Raw genomic sequence first — 19,270 nt, 5'->3', positions numbered from 1 at the left:
CATCTTCCCTCAACATGTATCACCTGGACACTCTCACCAGTGAAGCTTAAAACCCTCTTGGATGAAACATCAACTCTAAACAAGCACAGTTATGCATTGTGTATAGAATGAACTCAACCTGTGAATAGAAAGGTCAATGTAATGACAAACATATTCAATGCATTATGAACCCCATAAGAAATATTACTGATAAAATAATCTTGTAGAACATGTTATTGATGCATTTATCATAAGACAGATTATATGGTAACAATAAAAGAATCTCTGAATCCCAACAGTTGTTACATGCTTAAATTACACAAAATGTCAGAAATCTGCACTGTCGTGAACAAAAATTTAAACCTAATTTTTCATGATTTGTTGGATTAACCCACTGAGGTCTGAAATACAACCGGACATTTTTGACTCCTTTTGAGTTTACGTTTGTATTTCACCCTCAAATTGTTTCATTTTATTTTTTTCCCCTTGCCTTGTTTGGTGTCATTCTTTTCAGCTCAACTGAATTTAGTTGTTTTTTTCACTGACATACTGCATTAGTATTACTGATCTGAAATCACACAAAGAACTTCAAATGCTCGTAGTATTTTTTTACTGTAAAAAAAACCACAGACATGTTGAGTAAATTTTTATAACTTGAAATGCAAATATAAATTGTACATTTTGTAAACATATACAACTATTTATCTAAAAATGCAGCCAATACACCTGCCGTTTTTTTTTTTTCATTTTGTACAACCATTTAAAAATATTACTAAAACTAAAATGAGAGAACAATCAGGTTTCGCAATAAGATGCCCCACAAATGATGTGTGCCAGTAAAAAAAGTTTGTCCACCAAAAGACAGAGGAGAACAGCACAGGGATAAACCTGCAGGCCTGACAACAGCAGGTGTATCACTCCGCTGGTTTTCTACTTAGTGACAGTGTTTACACTGCAATGTGCCTTAGTGACATTCATTAGTGCCCTCACTGACTCACAAAACAAAACGACTACACAACAGAACAACTACACAACACAACACACTAAGTATACACTCCACACTAAACGTCACAAATCTCCCACATCTAAAAACTTTCTCTCGCTCTCTCTCTCTCTCTCTCTCTCACTCGCTCGCTCTGTCTCGCTGCCGTTACCGTCACTCCCAAAACTCTCCCCTCTTCCTAAACAACCAAATCCCACATGTTGACTTTTTTTTTAATTGGCCGACATGGTACATTTTTCCACCGATAGGAAAGCGGTGGCTTTCCCCCCCTTTCTTTACTGTTTTCGCGCTGTCCTTAGAAAACGCTTAAAACACACACACACACACAAACGTGACGACAGTATTTAGAAAAAAGCATGGCTTATATATATTACCACAACTCTGGATTTACTGGCCTGTAACTAAAATTTAAAAACTTTTAAGTCCGAACTTTCAATGTGGGCTGAAACAGAGACTCAGCGCGGCTGCAGCTTGTTGCTATGTCAGCTTACATCAGTCATGTGATTTGGAGGTGCAGCGTGTCCGTGAACCACAGAGGGTTAATAACACTCACCTTCCTTCCATTTCCAGAGTGTAACAACCAACCACCTGTGTAAAATCCGAAATTCCCATGATGTTGTTCAAAATGTGCTCTGGCACAATCATAAGCATGGCTTGCTACTGAAAACAAGAAAAAAGCCGGTCCTGCTATGGGCTGAACCATTTGTTAATGGTGGAGGGGGGGACACTATGCAATATATTCAGTTTTAGCATTTATATTCACTGTTGACTGTAACTACGCTCAAACTGTTAATGCTATCTTATTTTAATAAACAACACTGTCATATGCAAAACTGGGGTGGCACTTGGGGTGGCAAGGGATCATTTTAGGGTGGCACTTGCCACCCCATGCCACCCTTCTAGATCCGCCCCTGTGTGACACGTATGGCAGTTCACTGGGGTCTGTTTTTCACAACTGCTATCGAGCCTTAAGACAAATGCAAATAGTTGCATCTGTAACTTACATTACATCACATGATCACAAAATCTTGCTTGGTGACTAATAATTATTTATTCTTATCACACACTCTCAGATATTACTGGCTTTCATTTGAGCTCAAAGAAATCTCACTGAGATGCTGATCTGAACACTTTTAAAGCCTCTTGTAGTTCTTGACTTTCTGTTACTTGTGACCTCATGGTTCTCAGCAAAGTATCCATTATGTGCTCATCTGAGGTTAGCCTTCATTTAAGTCTCATGTTAAGCTTTTAAGTGCTGAAAAATAAATAAAAAAATAAAAAATGCGTACATTATATTGCTGACATAAAGGCTACTGCACACACACTTTACAGGCAAATGGTTTTTGGTTGAAGCTTTGACCACTAGGATCCATTAGTTGTGCATTATGTGGTGAGCGTCAGATGACTGATCAATACAGTTTAATGTCTGAGGTAATTTGAGCGAGGCAGAAAAGTCGCTGCTCGAGAAGCGTTCAGTCACACTGAAGATCCCTGGAAGACAGAGGAGGTCCTATAGATGGAGGTAAGAAAGACAAAATGCTCCATATACAAAAGAAATTTTACTTTAAATGTTGTCCTACAAGATCAGGATACAAATATGCTGTTATTAATGCATGCTTATAGTGTATTTAATGAAGAAAATCCCACAGATGTGACAATTAACTTCTTTGCGTGGCAAAACAAAAGAATGGGAACTGATTCAAATTGTTTGTCTCAGGCCACAAAGCCTGCTGTGTCAGACCTGGAGAGCAGCATGCTCACTATTATCCAAACTTTCCACCAATACTCGGGTCAGAAGTGCAATCTGAAGAAAGCAGACCTTAAAGAACTTATCAACAATGAGATGAATAATTTCATAGTGGTAAGATATCTTCTGCAAAGTGGGTGTGTTTATGACACGTAACTAGAACAATAATAATGAGCATGCATCAGTTTGTTGGCATGCAGCACAGTGTGTATTTAAATAAGAAAAAAGCTGCACAGAATTTCACAAACATTATTGATGAATTTAAAATTTATACAAGCAAAGCATGTACAACTAACTGAGGTTGCTTGGGGCTATAGTGGATTTTTATTTGCTTCCTTTTCGAGCGTTGACATGCTGCACAGCTGAGTCTCAGAGATGTTAAAAATATATTAGATAAACTAACATTTTTCCTTCTATTCTGGTGTAATTAAAATTTAAGCCTAGTAGAGTTAGTGGTGATGCTACAGATTTATCAGTGTTATTAAATATACTGTCCATTTACTGCTAATGATGAACATTAATGCAATTTTCCTGCTGAACAGAAAATCAAGGAGAATGACACTCTGGATAAACTCTTCGCTGACCTCGACCAGAACGGAGATCTGGAGATCGACTTCAAAGAGTTCATTGCCCTCATCGCCATGGTCACCTCTGCTTGCAATGAACTGTTTGTTCCAAAGCAACAAAAGAATTAGTTTGCATGCACATGAATTACTCATTTAAAGAGAGTATGTGTGTTTTTTTTTTTTTTAGACATCCTTTGAGACTGGGAGACTATCACTAACCATGCATCAGAGTTTGATACTTCTTTTTAGTATGGAAATGTTTGCTGAATACACGCACCAGTCACTTTATTAAGTACACCTATTCACCTGCTCATTAACACAAATATCTAATAAGCCAATCATAAGGCAGCAACTCAACAGATTTAAATATGTAGATATGGTCAAAATCACCTGCTAAGCTCTAACTGCGCATCAAAAGGGGGAAGAAAGGTCATTTAAGTGAATGTGGCATGGTTGGTGGTACCAAATTGGCTGCTCATCTGCTGGTATTTTACCACACAACCATCTATTATGGAAAAAGAGAGGCTATCCAGTAAGCGGCAGGTCTGTGGGTGAAAATACTATGTCAGTGTCAGAGGAGAATGGCCAGATTGATTTGCGGTAATAGGAAGGCAGCAGGACCTCCCTCTTTACAACCAAAGCATAGAATCTCTGAAGGCATAAAATTAAACCTCGAGCCTTGAAGCAGATAAACCACAGCAGCAGAAGGCTACTCCTATCGACTGAGGCCACAACATGCACAGGATCACCAGACTTGGACAACGGAAGACTGAAAAATGTTGCTGATCGGATGAGTGTAGATTTCCCCTGTGACATTTGGACGGCAGAGTCCGAATGTGATGTAAGCAAGATGAACTTTGGGATCTATGGATCCTGCAGGATATTTTTTGGCTATTTAGTACCAATTGGGCTTAAACACCACAGCCTACCAGTATATTGTTGTTGAACCTGTCGATCCCTTTATTACTACAGGGTACCCATCTCCTGATGGCTGATTGCAGGAGGAAAACACATGTCCCAAAGCTCAGATAGTCTCAGACTAGTCTCTTTAACATGAGTTCAGTGTCCTCAAAAAGCCTCCACAGTCACCCGACCTCAATCCACTTTTGGGATGTGGTGGAACACCAAATTTGCATCATGATGTGCAGCCAACAAATCTGCAGCAACTGTGTGGAGCTATCATGTCAATATCTCTGAGAAATGTTTCCAGCATCTTGTTGAATCTGTTTCACAAAGAATTAATGTAGTAATGAAGGCAAAAGAGGGTCCAAACAGGCACGACCAATGTATACCTAATAAAATGGCTGGTGAGTTTCTAATATAGCATGTGTGGAATATGTATTTGTGAAACAAAAAATATATATAAATGGATGATACTTCCACATATTTGTCTGTCATTACAAACATGCACGTTCATCTGACAGAAATGATAATCTACAGCAGTACTGAGACATGTTTAACAGATGCTGCTTTACAACATGCTATATGTGACTGAACGTCACTTTGAAATGACTGCTCTGAAGGAAGGACGTCTCATCTTGGGTATTTATTTATTTTTTTACTCCCTGCTCTCCCCTTGTGAGAAGAGAAGTCAATAAGGTGAGGAAAGGAAACAAGGATGCACAAACTGAGAAATGAGAACTGGTGCTATCTTTAAGAAAGACAAATAACAGACATGTGTACATGTAATGCAGTCCAGTTAAGAAAAATAAGACCTATACTACTTGATGAGTATAACTGCAGCTGTACTTGGCAGCCCAGCATCTGTGGGTCTAAACTGCTGAAAGATTTTTCCTTTGTACCGTGCAGATTGACTCCTATTAAAATGCCTGTTTTGATAGCAACCAAGCAGCGACCTCTTGTGGCCCAAATAATTTTAAATTAGTTTATTTATTTATTATTATTATTGCTGTTCTTTTCACCAAGTTGCACACCAGTTGTGGGACATCTTTCACAACTCTCTCTCAGACAAATGCAGGATTTCAGAATCCCGTTAATGATGGATTATTGTCCATGCGGTGATTCATCGCCTCAGATGGGTTTCCATAAACTCCAGGATCCTCTTCCAGGCATCTTCTTGAGCAGCAGCGTGGGGTGCGGGGTGACCTCCCCACAGAGTGAATACTGCAGGGAAAAATAAAACACATTTACTTACCATTTTATATGGTATCCTTAATAGAATTCAATAAGAGGAAAACTTTAGCTCACATTTCTCTGGTTTGGCTCTCCATAGAGACGCTCTTGCACACGGTGTGTAGGGTGGCTCGATCAGGTGACCGGCGCCGGGATATGACAAACGGGTAAACTGATGAGATTTACCTGCAGACCTCAGGGCCTCCTCAATCTGATGACCAGTGATCAAAGTAAACAATGAAATAGTGTGCAGTCAGTCCACACAGACAATACACAAAAACCGCATTCAGGTGGATGTAAATAACTGTTGTATTCTTAGAATATTTTAACATGTTTCAATAGACATCACGAGGACTCCAAATAATATATACAGGACAACATAACATTTAAAATGTAATCTGTATTTATTATTAAAGTAATTTACCACATCTGCATTCTCTGTGCTTGCAGCACACAGATCATCTTCACCCACTATGTACATGAGAGGACAGGTGATGTTCTCTACCTACAAAAAAAAATAAATAAAAAAAAAATAAAAAAATAAAAATCAATAATAGAGAGCAGAGATTACTGAGCTCTATGCACGTGTGCTTCTGTGTGCATGCGTGACGGGCAGAGAAGAACCTTCTGTTTGCTCTCAGGGGGCAGATTATCCGGCAGAGAGACATTTCTGAAACTCGCATAGCCTCGATCATCGAACTCCCAATGTTTCTGATCGCTTAAAGAGCAGAAGAGGACAGAGATGGTACTGTTTGTTATCATCTACTCACGAAATTGTTAAAAACAGTGATTACTATAACGTTAGCCCTGCAGTAGACTGACGACTCAACTAGATAAAAGCCCAGGTTATAGCTACGTTTTGCACGATGACATATTTTTGTAATGTACACCACCACACTGGATTTTAAAGACTCAAAATATGACTCAAGTTAAGATTTTCAACTTGGATTCATTAGGCTTTACGAGAGTAAAATTTACAAGAGCGATAGCAAAAACTTTAGAAGACAGCTAAATTGGGTGATGAGAGAATTATTTCCATGGTTATGATAAAGAACTTCACAACACCTAACAAGGTCAACACTCGACAGATATAGGTGTATCACTGTCAACGGCATGATTCAAGATCATTCTGTACCAGAATGACTGGGAGAGAAAAGTATGGCAAGGAAAAGGAAAAAGAGTCATGAAATGAAGCACATCATGTCATCTGGTAAATGTTACCCAGTCTGTTCAGGTCTGACACTCTCCCCGCACCCAGTAAAGAGGAGATGTGGAAACCTCTTTAGTTTCTTGCCACAGCAAAGCCAAATCAGTTTAACTGATTTAAAATGATTGTTAATAAATACCCCATAAATGTAGCAGAGTAACTTCCTAATCTGATCCCTGTCTTAACTTTTGAGACATGTCGCTCCTATCAAATTCAAATGGACTTCATATTTTTCTCATTTTAGGGATTTTCTTTGCTCTATTGTGACTAAAGTAGGAGTTTATGAAATGCGCAAATCACTGCATTCTGTTTTTGTTTACATTATACACAGCATCCCAACTGTTTTGGAATTGGGGTTGTATATTGCACTTAAAGCATACTGTAAACATACTGTATAATTTTAAACTGAAACTCAACATAACCTTGCCCCAGTCAGGTTCACCATAAGTTACCAAGATTTATCATGAAGAGAGCGCCACAATACCGAGGACAAAAACTTTAGCGCCTCAAACAAAGTACACTATTAAAAACAGTCCTTATATTCAAAATTATGTTAGACTGCCCATCTTAATGTGAGATTTCGTTAAAAATCCACTGTAGAGGTGTACAGAGGCCACGTTATTAAAAAAAAGCACTGTACCTTTGAGTGACACCAGAGGTGATTGGTTCAAATAGACTGAATAATGATGATAATAATAATAATAATGATAATAAAAACATCAACAACAATAATAGTAGCCTCAGAGTAAAATCTAAAGTTACCAGTCGTTACCTCTCAAACATTTTGCTCTTGCCATCTTCGTCCAACAGCGGGCTTCCTACTGCCCCATTAATACAAATCAAACATGATGGCTGGAAAGGGGAACAGATAAATGTTAACGTCATTCATAATCACCTATCAGATTTATTTTTCTGATGCAAACAACACTGTGATGATCATATTGCAGATTTCAAAACAGGCGAGTTTGGGATTCACTTTAAAACCAATCGTAGTGGCGATGCGAAGAGTCGGAAAGACTCCATAGGAGAGGCCAATGACCCCAATTCTGTCTGCATCGACCTGACAGTGATCTTGAAGTAGCTGGAAGGCTGACTGACCAAACAAAATAAATAGGGACATTTCAAGAGAGTGGCAAAAACATTATAACAAATACAAGGCTGTTAGGATAAGATTTAAACTACTTTGAAATATGAATCGCCAACACTCATGTGTGGTGGTCCAGGTAAGTCTTTGTGCCCCATGTAAGCAACAGAAAGACTCGCAAAACCCCTGGAGGCAAAAAGTGCAGAGCGGTACTCCAACAGTCCTCCACCCATTCCCCACAGATCCAGCATAGCAGGAAAAGGGCCCGGGCCTGCAGGACATCAGTATGTGAAGTTCAGTCACTGCTGACTAAGACACTGCCATTAAATAATGTGCCATTTCAGTGAATGCTCACCCGGGGGTAAGAATAATGTTCCTACGATTTTGTTTTGACGGATCTCTATTCTCCTCACTCCTGGCGCCATGTACCAGCGCTCAGTGGTTACAGCTGCCAGCTCAGTCCTCTGCCCCTCACTGGGTGAAGTGTGGCCCTCCAATAAGGAGATGTTCACTATGTATGGGGTCTCCACGTTTCTTTTCCTAAGCCTGTGATCAAAAATCAGAAGATTCTCACTTTAACCATTTACACAGAGAAAGAATCAGTCAGTGAAGCCAGAAATGTAGAGTGAATGAGAGAATCCTCTAGTTGTATTTTTAAGTGTGCAACATAACAGGCAGCTGGCTTTGAAACCACAAATTTTATTTTCTCAAGCTCTCGGGAAGCTTGTCTTCACCACCTGCCTCAAACCTTCTCTGCTTCCGAGTGCAGGCTCCAAAGCCCAGAAGAGTCCCATCGGCTCACAGCCTACATAAGAACCTCCAACTGAATGATCGCTGGTCACTATTCAGGTAAGAAAAGAGACAAAAATAAAATGAAACGCTGCTTGCATAAAAGCCTGGTTAATATCTCTTCACGCAATCTTTACTGATTGTTGGGGTTTCTTTCTACAATATAAAGTGCCTTGAAGCTACTGTTGATAAGAAATGGCATGCACGATATAAATTAAATAAAATTGAACTGAATTGAATTAATATAACATGACTGCCACAGGATGTCTCCACAGTAAACACATTAAATATTAACTTGTGACTTTTATCAATAATTACTTGCAGCTTGCAGATTAAAATGACAAACACTTTGTTCAATTTAATTTCAGCATGTTTGTTTTTTGTTCCATTTTGTTTTTAAATACAATAAAAATGTCAAACACTGCCACTGGCACAGTGAGCATCTCAACATTATTGCCCTGCTTTAAATGTTCCACGTGCCAGCTGCTTTTATTTGTGTGGACATCTATATATTACAGAAACTGTCTACTATGTCACCCAACAGCACTTAAGAGTATTTCACTCACAGTTGATGCTGCCGCTCGCATTTGTTGTATAATGAGCAAACGCCTCCCACAGATCTCCCTCCTCACTGTGCATTTGTGCGCACACTGTGACAGGATAATTTTGAGACAGGAAACACCCTTTAATGCTGATCTGTTCATCTATGAGCGCACGAACAGGAGTGGCTGTCAGCAAAGGGCTTTGTCTAAAGCTGCTCTTCCTCCGAACTTCACCTATTAAAAAACAAACAAACATATATACATACAAATAAAACCGAGAACTTCTGACACATACACTCTTCAGGCATGTACAGATAAAAAAAAAATGATACTGATCATCTTTGATATAACCCATTTCAAAAATATAAAAAAAACTCAAATATTATTCTTACCAACAGCACGCTGAAGACCGGGCAGCTTCCCATGCACACTGATGCACGACATCATCCTCTTTTCTATGAGCTGCCATATTCTTGTCACACTCATATGTGCCCTAAACATGGTCTTTCTTGACACTATAAACACAAAGTAAATATCAAATACAAACCACTTAAAATCGAAGTAAAGGGTTAACAATATCAATAACTACAACTAATCCAAGGTTGGACAGCACACTCTGCTGTCAGGTTCTGTCTGGCTAAGACTTGCTATTGTGTTAGAGATTAACCTTAGATCTTTGTCCTTTTCAGATGTACTGTATTTTAAAAAAAAAAACAAAAAACTGCAAAACGCTCCTTTGTAACTTGGATTTTTTCAAGTCTGCCTTACAATTATTGTTCACTTTGAGTTCTGAATTCAGGACCAAAATCATCCACCATACGTTCAGCTTTCACCCACATGTGACTATTTCCTGTGAGCGTCAGGCTAGTCTTGATCCACCCATCATTTCTATACATTTTCTAAGGAAAATTGGGAAATAGGTGCAGTAAATTACTAAAACGTGCAAACTTACATAGAAATATGAAGCAAAAGCTGAGTACCGGTCTAACGAGCGTGAACGTCAATATTCTCCAACACAGTTATTTCTTGAAGGACATTCAAAGCTCTTCTTTGGATATTGGCTGCCTTTGGAGGCTGTTACAACCTCCTCTGCTAGGCGTCAGGGGAGGAGTAACATACACACGCCCCCAACACAAAACTGAGTAAAGAAAGGTTTTAATTCCAAACTGTAAACAGAAAACCAACAGGGCTGTTCAACAGACCACTGGGCAAACAATTATTATATAAAGACAAAAAAAAGACAAGAGTAAAAGCTAAAGGTTAACTAAGGCAAGCTGGCAACACACAAAATAAAAGCTAAGGGTTAACTAAGGTGAGCCAGCATCACAAAATTCTACTCACAGCCAGCTAGCAGCTCAAAGCTCTACTCTGGCAAGTTCAAGCATGCACCAAGGTTTGACAAGTTCAACAAAGATTGAAGAGGGAGGCACGAAGGGCAAACTGCATGTTTGCACGATCAGCTACTGATTGCCTCTTGGAGCATCACGGGATCCCTGGGCAGCCAATCGTCCGTGTGGTCTGGCACATGCTGGACCCCAGGTATACGTGAAAGTGCTGAAGAGCCAACAACAAAGCCAGGGTCTCCTTTTCAATAGTGGAGTAGTTTAACTGATTTTTATTGAACTTGCGGGAAAAGTAACAAACGGGGTGGTCCAAACCCTGCAAGTCTTCTTGCAACAGCACTGCCCCAGCCCCGACAGCACTGGCATCAACCTCAAGTTTGAATGGTCGCGTCAAATCAGGTGCAGCTAACACAGGAGTGTGGCAGAGGAGTGCTTTTGCACTCTCAAAAGCATCTTGACACTCACTTGACCATATAAACTCAACCTTTGGGCTGAGTAGGTCAGTCAATGGCTTGGCTACAGAGGAGAAATTTTTACAAAAGTTTCTGTAGTAGCCCACCATCCCTAGAAACCTACGCAACTCACGCCTGGTGGTAGGTGTGGGAAACTCTTTAATCACTGCCACTTTGGCATCAATGGGCCGGACTTGCCCACGTCCCACTTTCCTGCCTAAGTACGTCACTGTAGCTTTGGCAAACTCACACTTAGCTAAGTTGAGAGTGTAGGAATGTTTAGTTTGTTTTAGAGTTTAGAAATGTGTTAAGATAGAATGTAGAATTATGGTAGAGACACTGACACTGCCCTGGATATAAATAAAGGCCTGACTGTGTCATGAACTTAGGAGTAGATCTTAGGAGACCCTCCCCAGTTGAACTGTGAAAGTAAGACAAAAAGGAGTTAATGCTGAGTGGAAATTCCCCAGAGGATACCTGTGTGGGGGTCTCAACATTTGTAACTTGATAACTGTGGTCTGGAAGAGAGAGGGGGTTTTTATGACCCCTAGGGAGTCACGTACCAGAGACACACACATAGTGCTTAAACTGCTACACTCACACATCCACATGCACACTCACTCACGTGCACTCACACATACACACAGGTACGCGCACACACAGGCACTCACGTGCTCGTGCATACACACAGAGATAGAGTTTGGAGCACATTATGGGGGTTTTATGATGGGGTCGCTCCTATAAAGCTGCCTGGAACTAACAAAGGGGTGAAGATTGTTTCAGAGGAACACCGGCCTCGTCTTCCCTTCTAGAAGTGCATGCTTAAATGAAGATGAATAAAGATGAATAAAGATTTTGTAAAAATTACTACTGAGTTCCGGTACCATCTCTGGATCCCTCGACGAATAAAAGAACCGGGGCAAAACTGATTTTGCAACAAGAGTTAGAGTAGCTTGAGCCAAACGGTGAAATACCTGGCATAAAGTTTCCAAATGATCTTGCCATGTTTCAGTGTAAACTACTAGATCATCTAGGTAGGCACTGCAGTTGGACAGGCCACGGAGGACTTTATTTACCAGCCTCTGGAAGGTGGGGTTAGCATTACACATGCCGAAAGCCATGACTGTGTACTGTAGAAAATCATCAGGTGTAACAAAGGCAGAGATATATGCTTTTTATTTGTAATAACTGCAATCTCTCAGCTCATTTGCTTCAGCAAGAGGCTGCACTGGAGAGTGGACTTTGTCACATGTGAGCCACCCACATCAACAGGATGGGAACTCATGTGGAGTGCATGTCATAATGGTACTGAAAACTATAGCTTTAACCTATCTAAGTAATGTTTACATTTTTGTCTATTCAGTTTTTAAAGCTTTAGATGCAGGATGGTAAAATCTCAATTTTTTTTTTTGTAGATTGAGCCATTTCAGCAGCAAGGCTTTGCTTTGGCTGCTCTGTTATTTTTTCTCAGGGGGGTTAAAACAGACATTTTTTTGTTAATGGAAATTTTGCACAATTTGCCAATGTTTTGTTTTTCTTCTTCTTCAATTATTAGTTTGCCCAATCTCTCATTGAGGGTAAAACACATGTGGAGGAGTACAACACTGAAATCCCAAAGCTCAGGTCCCAACTTTGCCACTACTTATTTTCCTCAATAGGTAAATATAAAATTAGCCGCCTTCTTTTTCTCTAACATTGGAAAATGTAACTTGTACTTAAACAAATTATATTTTGCAGATCGAACTAGGAAGTGCAGTCAGTGCTGGTGTCTAATTGCAGCCAAAGACCGGGTACGCTATGACATGTCCTTAGCCATATAGATTGTTTATATAATGGACTTTGTTCATTTGTTTTTTGTTTGTTTGCTTGTTTTTTAATTCACAGGTGCAGTGCCAGAAATGTGGTGCATACAAGCACATGCGTTGTTCAAAGTCTGTTTGTGGCATCTGTATCTTCTGTGAGAGTAAGTCACAATATAACTAAACAATGTCCAAAAATGTTCAAAGTGTAAGAATTTTCGTAATTTTGCCTTTAATTACACAGTCCTGGTGTGCAAAGTGGCCTTTTCAAGATCCAGTTTTTACACAAAACTATTTTAGACATAACTGTGTCATGTAGTGGGGATTTCCCTTCACAATTAAATTGATATAGTGCTGTTTATATCATTCTTCTTTATGTAACAGCACAGTGCAGCACAGCAGAGGGAAAGGAGTTGTGGAGCATAGTAGGTGGCTATACAGGAGGAGCAATAGAAGTAGCCAGCGAAGAATGTCATCAGGGAAAGCATCAGGCAGATGACAAAGGAAAAGTTCCTAAGGGAGAGGACATCTGCAGCAAACCGACAAGTAACAGTGAGATAGGAGGACTGACAGTCAGAGATGAAGGTACACAGACTGAAAGAGATGAAGGTACACAGACTGAAGACAAAGAAAAAGAAACAGAAGTATACGGCACAAGTCTGAGTACAGATAATGCTGCTGCTGCTGATGTTGACAGGATCGATGCAGATACAGAATTTCAAACTGATTCAGAAGGAACTAGTACAGTTTACAGAGTGCATGGTCGCTTATCTGTACCAAGCTCAAAAAAGAAAACCTACACAATAACAGAAGACGAGATCAAGCGCAGAATCCAAGCAGAGAACATGTCAGTTCATGTTTTCAGAGGTTTGATTGGTGTAGGTATACATTTCATGATTTTGATGTCACCTGAAATAAATCCAGGTTACTCGTATCAATGAAGTGACAATGTGGCTGGAAATTGTGCATTTGCTGCAACATATACACAATTACACCATGTAAACAAAAGCATTTAACTTTGTGTGTGTGTGTGTGTGTGTGTGTGTGTGTGTGTGTGTGTGTGTGTGTGTGTGTGTGTGTGTGTGTGTGTGTGTGTGTGTGTGTGTGTGTGTGTGTGTGTGTGTGTGTCTCTCTCTGCTCTTTTGGTGTTTGCACTTTTTCTTTTTTAGGGCCGTAAAGCCAAACTGCCCGCAATGATTCTTGACAGGCCTAAGAAGGCCAAAACTAAAGTAACGGTGTTTAGTGTTCTGAGTGAAGAGGAGGCTGGGGAGCTAGCCCTCTGGTTTGCTGGAAGATTGGCCTGCGATGTCACAAGAGACATGGTCTGTAAAGGCATCGACCATTCAAGTGCTGATGTGACAAAGTAAGTTAGTAGAATAATATGAAAATTGTATCTTTTTTTGTATTATTTGTCATTTCCCCATATTTGGGTTATTGGTGTAATATTGTTAATCTTACTTTCTAATAACAGACAGACTCTTCACAAAATCCAACACAACCTTAAACAGGAACTGACTGATTCCTCAACTTTCAGTTTGCTGACACACACCTTTGGCCCTGCTGCACTGGATTCTGTCATTTCTTTCCTGTGTGAAAAACTGGATCTTGTCTCTTAAATAATAAAACCTTTTGTGACTTTTGTTTGTTCTGTAAATCAGAATCTTGAAAATTGTTCACTGTTGTTTTAAGTTTGTATTAAGTTAACTATTTGGTAAAAATGTTTTGTTCCTAATCCAAACAGCATAATGACTGTTCTAACACATATCTTAAAAATGCTACAAAGAAAGAAAATTATCACATATGTTTCAATATGAATGTAATTGTGTCACACTCGGTTTGTAGTAGCTTTCCTGTTTTATTTTGTGAGTTTTGGTATGTTTACACTGTTGTCATTTTTATTTCCCTTGTGTTCGTCTTCCCTTCAGTCAGTCTTTATTTCAAAATCCCGCTTTTCCCAATGGCCTATTTATTTCATAATGCGACTTTTCAGCAGAATGACTTTGCCTGTCAATCAAGAAAGACAGGGCGGAGCCAGTTGTGTGATTGGTTGCTCCTTTGCTCAGACATAAGAAATAGCACATGAAGTGTCGATTTAGGTCCAATGGTGCAGTGCGTCTCCTACCTATGTTTATACCTATGTAAACTTTTATACACTAGTTTTTACCTGTCTTGTTTCAGAAAGGTTTAAAAGGGTAATGTCCACATTTTATAATTTTTGAATTCAACATATTTTATTAAAGTAATTGAGCTTGAACACAGAAAAAACTGAATCAAATAATCATAAAATCAAATCACTTGCACTATACTGAAGTCTAATCTACTCTGAGCTAATGCTGGTTTCCAACACTAATGATCGGGTGAAGGAGAGAGATGAGGGTGTGCATGGCCACTGGTGCTCTTATCCCTGTTCTGTGTGATACAATCCAACAGGAAAGCAGTCAAACCCTTGGACATTAGCGAAGTTAACGTTCACAAATATATACACACAGAGGAACTCTGAGCCCCAATGTCAGCATTAGCACAAACATGCCACTTCATACCAAATCTCAGTGTGAGGTCAGGTATTAGTCTCATTCCATTACTCTGGCTATATTTTCTTACTCATCATTACTATTAAACTTATACTTAGTCATACTCTAAATTACAATTTAGGATGATTAACTATTAACAAAATCACACCCCGATAACTCTGTTATTACACTTTGTATTTAATCATAAAAAGGCTGGATGTTGAAACCTTTTACTTCTATTTTGTATGAGCCAGGGGTCCTCAACAGCTGATACTCTATGTCCAAAAAGTGACAGGTACCGTTTTATGGAGCAAAAAACTTAAGAGCGCATATTTTATAAATAATACCAACAATTATAAATGCAGATCTTTAATAGTAATAAGTAATAGTAATAAGTAATCCTTTATTTATGATACATAGCAATATAAAAATAGCAACATATGAAAATATTACAATGGGCACAGATGAATTTGTATCAAAAACAGCAACCAAGCCAAAGTAATGAATAACACACATAAATAACAACTGCTTGAGAGAGACCAAACAATTTCTTTTCATCTGTTCCTTGGCATAAAGTTAAGACAGCTATTCAGCTTTAGGTTTCAGTAAACAGAGGTAATGGATGCAGTCCCTTTGAAATTTCTACACAAAAGTCTACTTGTGCATATACTTAGCTTTAACTCTTCTCTTTTTTGTTTTGTATTCCAAAAGGTTTTCATTTTCTCCAGAGGATGTCTCCCTTTCAGTGGTTATCGATTGTTCACATTCATTTTCACAGACTGTTGGAATGTCGATGCTGGCCGAACGTTTCTTGCTAGAATGCAATGGCCTAATTTTGCGTGCATTATCTGTCGTCTTTATTTCGTACTGACATATACCTTTGCCTACTTCTTGTTTCGTTTTTAAGACATTTGTATGCAGTTCATCTATCATTGCAGTAATGCCCTCTGGAATAAATGCCCACTGTTTAACTGTGTCTAAAACAGCATTTAGTTTTCCAACCGCGTCTTCTGTGCATTTTTTGTCTGTGCTTTCAACTACAGGAGTGTCATTCAAAGTTGATAAAGGACTTTTCAGAGAGTTTTTCATTTGTTTAAAATGGCTACAAGCCACCTTCAGGCAAGCACATGTGTTATAGTGAGAGAACGTACAACAAGTGCACTGAAGTGTTTCAGCCGATGCAAAAAAAAACACAGATTTCCAAACAAACTTGGCATTTTTATCACTTTCAAGTCCTCACAGTGTACAAAGTAATGCCTTTCTTTCACTGTCAAAGGAGTTTGCAAAGAAAAGCGTCTGGACTTCTTTAAGTTGCTTGAAGACGTTTCACCTCTCATCCGAGAAGCTTCTTCAGTTCTAAGGTCAAATGGCCGAGAGTCCCAGATTTAAACCCAGTGGGAGTATCCCCCCAAGGAGGGACAAAGGGCCCCCTGGTGATCCTCTAATCACATGCGCCAAGGTGTGAAAGCGGGTGTGGGACCTAATCAGCCAAGGTTTCGGGTGAGCTCATCCTCGCTTTCTTTCACTGCAATTCTTGCCAAGGTAGAAATGTCTGTTTCCATGTTTGGATAGATGTCATTGTCAACCTCTGCTAATTTTGCAAGTAACACTAGATGCTTGCAAAGAAGTCCTCGTAAGCCATATGTACAGTTGCAGTAGGACTCAACAGGGCAGACATCATACACTATGTCTTCTCTTGACTCAGATGGGACTTGATATGCATTAACTCCATGGCTGTTCTTGACTGTAATTTTAAGAGCCCAACCACTTTCCATCAGTCTTGAAGCAGAGTCTGAAACTTGAGACAAGGTGTCAGCAAACCTGTTTTTCATGCGGCCCACATCTTGCAGGGTTTTTATGACTGAGAAGTAGTTGTCGGCCTTCCCTAGGAGCACTTCAATTAGATCATCCAGATGCCTATTCTTGTAGCCAGATAAAAACTGGTATTTCAGGCGGTGGAAAAATCGGAAAAAAAGTTATTTGAAATGATTAGTAACTGTAATTGAAGGAATTTAAAGTTTAAATCAAGAGTGTATTATTAAAAAAATTTTTGAATACCTATTGCACACATGTCTTTTATAAAGGAATGCTCTGTGCCGGTTTAGCTGGTTTAGGCAAATCCACCTACTCTGTTTTTTGTTGTGAGAACATAAAAAACACTGCTAGAATTTAAAGGATTCGCCTAAAAGCTGTTCTGGCAATGACACAAAGAACCTACTTAGTTTAGCCTCTTGGATTAATGCATAATATCTTTTTTTTCAGCAATAAAATTGAATAAGGTCAAAATAATAAATCATACCTTTCAGTCACATTGTTTGTTTCAGAACGAGCGTGACTGAAGTGACGGCCGTAGTCACACCACATGTGGCCAATGCCTTCCCAGTGCTTCTGAAAATACTGGCACACCAAAGGTTATTGCTTAAATGTCTGGCAAAACTCTGCTGATGTGGCTTTAAAGTCTTCCTCCTAAGAGAATTGGATGCAACAGAATATATTTCAATCCATTTAACAGACCTATTGAAATCTTTAATATTATGTATTGAAGCCCTTTTCCTTTTATTGAATAACGTTAAGAATTTTAAGTTATTAATAATATGTCGTGTTTTTGTATTAAGAAGCAATTATTTCTTCCCTTACAATGGATAAGAAGGAACACTAAACCTATAAGCATATTTGGTTTCAGCATCTGTCTGTGAAAGAATCCCACTCACAAGTTCTACTGCACTGTGGGCGACACAATGATGGTCTGCACAGCTTAAGTACTTGTTTTGATAAGCAAGATAAGAAGCCAGTTTTCAAAATCATTTCAAAAATCTATTTTGTATCTCTCTGTAACTTTTTTTAGCAACTGAAAGTTATTATGCTCTTGGTGCAATCAAGAAATCAAAATGTGAAATAGACAAATTACACTTACAGATGTGCAAGCTTTCAGCTTACAAAACAAAGAAATGATTTCATTTCTCTTTTGGGTGTTAGAAAGCCCATGGACCCCGGACTCTGATTTTGAAAGCCATCAATTAACAGCCTGTTAATGTAAGAGAAAAAAAGTTAATCTGGAGAGACAGAGGAGCAGCTGTACAAAAAGCATAAAAGAAAGCTGACGTCCAAAAATAACTTTGTCACTCACTGGACAAGAGGAACTGTGCATTACAGAAATCAACCAGACAAACATATTTTTAAATGTCAAAAAGAGCTTTGGGAAGCAGCCACCAGAAGATGAGTGCACTGTGGTCTTAAATGGATGGACATAGTCACTCAACATTTTATCCCTTTATATTCATTAACCTGAGTAGGTGAATATCACAATGAGGCAAATCATAACAACAGGACCCTGTTGTAAAAATGTGTTTCAGGTGCATCTTAGACAACGTGAAAAGAAAACAATGTGGTTTACCTGCAAGACATGGTACCAGCATAGAAGGATAGCTGACTCTGGAAAAACCTTCTGCAAAGCATTTATTTCCGCAAAGTCTTTGTCAACCATAAATGCTCTACAGAAAAAAAGAAAACACTAAATGAGATTAAACAGTATGAAAATGTTTTTGCTATCTCAAAGCACCACTTCAATGCCAAATTAAACATTTCAACTCTCAAGTAGATATATAAAATACTGCATACAGCCTGAAGGAATAACTTTAACAACTAGAAAGGAAGGTTTTTTGCAGCCCATGCTGCAGCTATAGCATTAGATTCTGGCATATTATAACTTTTTTGAAAAGGAATTATTTCAAAATTAATAGCTGTCAATGTGATATTTACCTCGGTGAAGTTGGGAAATGCTCACAAACTATTCCAAGAACAGTTTCCAGGGTTTTCTGACTTTCGTTGCTGACAATAGCATAGGCCACAGGGACTCCACGCCCATGATCATCTCTTACAACAAGTGTGAATAAGGGAAATGAATACTGGTTAACACAGTGTGTGGTGTCAACAAATACTAACTGTTTTGCAGAGTTCTCCATGTTTGATTTCATTACAGGTGTCTGCAAAACAATCATTAGTTCTTGGTCAGATGTGTATGGTTGATAGAAGAGAACATGTTCTTGATGTTTTCCATTAAGTAAGGTATGTACACTTTGACTGTCTCCACAGTTAAAGTGCTTCTTCCTCATCATG

The 19,270-nt window shown here is 39.0% G+C and overlaps 2 protein-coding genes across 3 annotated transcripts; one reads left to right on the top strand and one right to left on the bottom strand.

Annotated features, from left to right (window-relative positions):
- Positions 1-2,395: 2,395 nt before the first annotated feature.
- LOC120440121 (protein S100-B-like) lies at positions 2,396-4,793 on the top strand. Of its 2 annotated transcripts, XM_039611812.1 has the most exons (3): positions 2,396-2,504; positions 2,700-2,843; positions 3,272-4,793. In XM_039611812.1, the coding sequence occupies exons 1-3, from the start codon at positions 2,499-2,501 to the stop codon at positions 3,422-3,424; spliced, it is 303 nt and encodes a 100-aa protein (XP_039467746.1). In that variant the 5' UTR covers positions 2,396-2,498; the 3' UTR covers positions 3,425-4,793. The 2 variants fall into 2 exon arrangements, with proteins under 2 accessions (XP_039467746.1, XP_039467745.1); XM_039611811.1 differs by lacking the exon at positions 2,396-2,504 and having other exon boundaries at positions 2,535-2,843.
- A 137-nt stretch (positions 4,794-4,930) lies between these two features.
- LOC116329896 (peroxisomal succinyl-coenzyme A thioesterase-like) lies at positions 4,931-10,268 on the bottom strand. Its single transcript, XM_039611810.1, has 12 exons — positions 10,003-10,268; positions 9,443-9,565; positions 9,075-9,284; positions 8,461-8,560; positions 8,075-8,265; positions 7,818-7,990; positions 7,612-7,728; positions 7,408-7,487; positions 6,053-6,146; positions 5,853-5,933; positions 5,504-5,639; positions 4,931-5,419 (listed from the first exon to the last, which is right to left on the bottom strand). The coding sequence occupies exons 2-12, from the start codon at positions 9,549-9,551 to the stop codon at positions 5,319-5,321; spliced, it is 1,392 nt and encodes a 463-aa protein (XP_039467744.1). The 5' UTR covers positions 9,552-9,565; positions 10,003-10,268; the 3' UTR covers positions 4,931-5,318.
- Positions 10,269-19,270: the final 9,002 nt, after the last annotated feature.

This window comes from Oreochromis aureus, linkage group 5 (assembly GCF_013358895.1).
Source record: "Oreochromis aureus strain Israel breed Guangdong linkage group 5, ZZ_aureus, whole genome shotgun sequence".
NCBI lineage: Eukaryota > Metazoa > Chordata > Actinopteri > Cichliformes > Cichlidae > Oreochromis > Oreochromis aureus.
Note: the sequence above shows the minus strand (reverse complement) of the source record. Positions and strands in the feature narration are given on the sequence as shown.

Coding starts and splice junctions, on each gene's coding strand:
- LOC120440121 (XM_039611811.1), top strand. CDS start 2,580: ATGCTGTTATTAATGCATGCTTATAGTGTATTTAATGAAGAAAATCCC. Junction 2,844..3,271: donor AGATGAATAATTTCATAGTG/GTAAGATATCTT, acceptor CCTGCTGAACAG/AAAATCAAGGAGAATGACAC.
- LOC116329896 (XM_039611810.1), bottom strand. CDS start 9,551: ATGTTTAGGGCACATATGAGTGTGACAAGAATATGGCAGCTCATAGAA. Junction 6,147..7,407: donor AAGAGCAAAATGTTTGAGAG/GTAACGACTGGT, acceptor CTGCTCTTTAAG/CGATCAGAAACATTGGGAGT. Junction 5,420..5,503: donor GAGAGCCAAACCAGAGAAAT/GTGAGCTAAAGT, acceptor TTTTCCCTGCAG/TATTCACTCTGTGGGGAGGT.